The 2,025-nt window shown below is 51.7% G+C and overlaps 1 protein-coding gene across 1 annotated transcript in view; it reads left to right on the plus strand.

Moving 5' to 3' along the window:
* ETHE1 (ETHE1 persulfide dioxygenase) overlaps window positions 1-2,021 on the plus strand; it is a gene marked incomplete at both ends in the record, with an annotated part of 6,600 nt that extends 4,579 nt beyond the window's left edge. The window contains one exon of the mRNA XM_057388443.1: window positions 1,875-2,021. Coding sequence (XP_057244426.1) covers window positions 1,875-2,021 — 147 coding nt within the window. The remainder of the gene's footprint in view (window positions 1-1,874) is intronic.
* Window positions 2,022-2,025: the final 4 nt, after the last annotated feature.

Genomic DNA, 2,025 nt, shown 5'->3' on the forward strand with positions numbered 1-2,025 from the left:
ACTGGGAGGGACTGGGGGCAAAAAAACCGGTGGTTTTAGGGTGAAAAATGGGGATTTTGGGGTGAAAAATGGGGATTTTGGAGTGAAAAATGGGGATTTTGGAGTGAAAAATCGGGATTTTCGGGGTGCAAATGGGACTGGGACGGACTGGGTTATACTGGTTTATACTGGGGGCAAAAAACCCGGTGGTTTTAGGGTGAAAAACGGGGATTTTGGGGTGAAAAATGGGGATTTTGGAGTGAAAAATGGGGATTTTTGGGGTGCAAATGGGGATTTTCAAGGTGCAAATGGGACTGGGAGGCACTGGGTTATACTGGGTTATACTGGGAGGAAAAAACCCGGTGGTTTTAGGGTGAAAAATGGGGATTTTGGAGTGAAAAATGGGGATTTTGGAGTGAAAAATGGGGATTTTTGGGGTGCAAATGGGACTGGGAGGGACTGGGTCATACTGGGTTATACTGGGTTATACTGGGTTATACTGGTTTATACTGGGTTATACTCGGTTATACTGGGAGGGACTGGGGGCAAAAAACCCGGTGGTTTTAGGCTGAAAAATGGGGATTTTGGAGTGAAAAATGGGGATTTTGGGGTGCAAATGGGACTGGGAGGGACTGGGTTATTCTGGGATGGACTGGGTTATACTGGGTTATACTGGGTTATACTGGGAGGAACTGGGAGGGACTGGGGGCAGAAAACCCAGCGGTTTAAGGGTGAAAAACTGGGATTTTGGGGTGAAAAACGGGGATTTTCAAGGTGCAAATGGGACTGGGAAGGACTGGGTTATACTGGGTTATACTGGGAGGAAAAAACCTGGCGGTTTTAGGGTGAAAAACTGGGATTTTGGAGTGAAAAATGGGGATTTTGGAGTGAAAAATGGGGATTTGCAAGGTGCAAATGGGACTGGGATGGACTGGGTTATACTGGGTTATACTGGGTTATACTGGGTTATACTGGGTTATACTGGGAGGGACTGGGAGGAAAAAACCCGGTGGTTTTAGGGTGAAAAATGGGGATTTTTGGGTGACAAATGGGGATTTTTGGACGAAAAGGTGACTGGGATGAACTGGCCCTTTCCCGCCCTTTTTGGTCACCATGGTTACAGCAGCCATTTTGACCCCTTTTTTCCCGCCATTTTTTGGTCGCCATGGCAACAGCGGCCATTTTGACCCCAGTTTCTTCCCGCCATTTCCGGTCGCCATGACAACAGCGACCATTTTGATCCAGTTCCTGTGGTTGCCATGGCGACAGCGGCCATATTGACTTCGCCTCATTCCCGCTGTTTTTGGTTGCCATGACGATGGCGGCCATTTTACCACTCCTTTCCCTGTCGCCATGACAACAGCAGCCATTTTGATCCAGTTCCCGTGGTTGCCATGGCGACAGCGGCCATTTTACCACTCCTTTCCCTGTCGCCATGACAACAGCGGCCATTTTGATCCGGTTCCCGTGGTTGCCATGGCAACAACGGCCATTTTACCACTCCTTTCCTTGTCACCATGACAACGGCAGCCATTTTGATCCGGTTCCCATGGTTGCCATGGAAACAGCGGCCATTTTACCACTCCTTTCCTTGTCGCCATGACAACAGCGGCCATTTTGAGCCAGTTCCCGTGGTTGCCATGGCAACAGCGGCCATTTTGATCCGGTTCCCATGGTTGCCATGACAACAGCGGCCATTTTGATCCGGTTCCCGTGGTTGCCATGGCAACAGTGGCCATTTTTACTCCTTTCCCGCCATTTCTTTTCGCCATGATGACGGCGGCCATTTCCCCTCAGCCGCCATTTTCCCCTCATTGCCCATTTTCCCCTCAGCCGCCATTTCCCGCTCCATTCCCACAATGCCAATTCCCCGTTCCCGCGGTCGCCACGGTGACAATTCCCGGTGGCCGCGGTGACCCCGCTGACCCCTCCCCCCCCTCTCTCTCTCTCTGCCCCTCCCCCCTCAGGCTGTGCCCGCACTCTGCACCGCTCGGTGCACGAGAGAATCTTCACCCTGCCCGAGAGCTGCCGCCTCTACCCCGGCCA

This window comes from Malurus melanocephalus, unplaced genomic scaffold (assembly GCF_030028575.1).
Source record: "Malurus melanocephalus ecotype Western Australia unplaced genomic scaffold, MMel_1.1 scaffold_1936, whole genome shotgun sequence".
NCBI lineage: Eukaryota > Metazoa > Chordata > Aves > Passeriformes > Maluridae > Malurus > Malurus melanocephalus.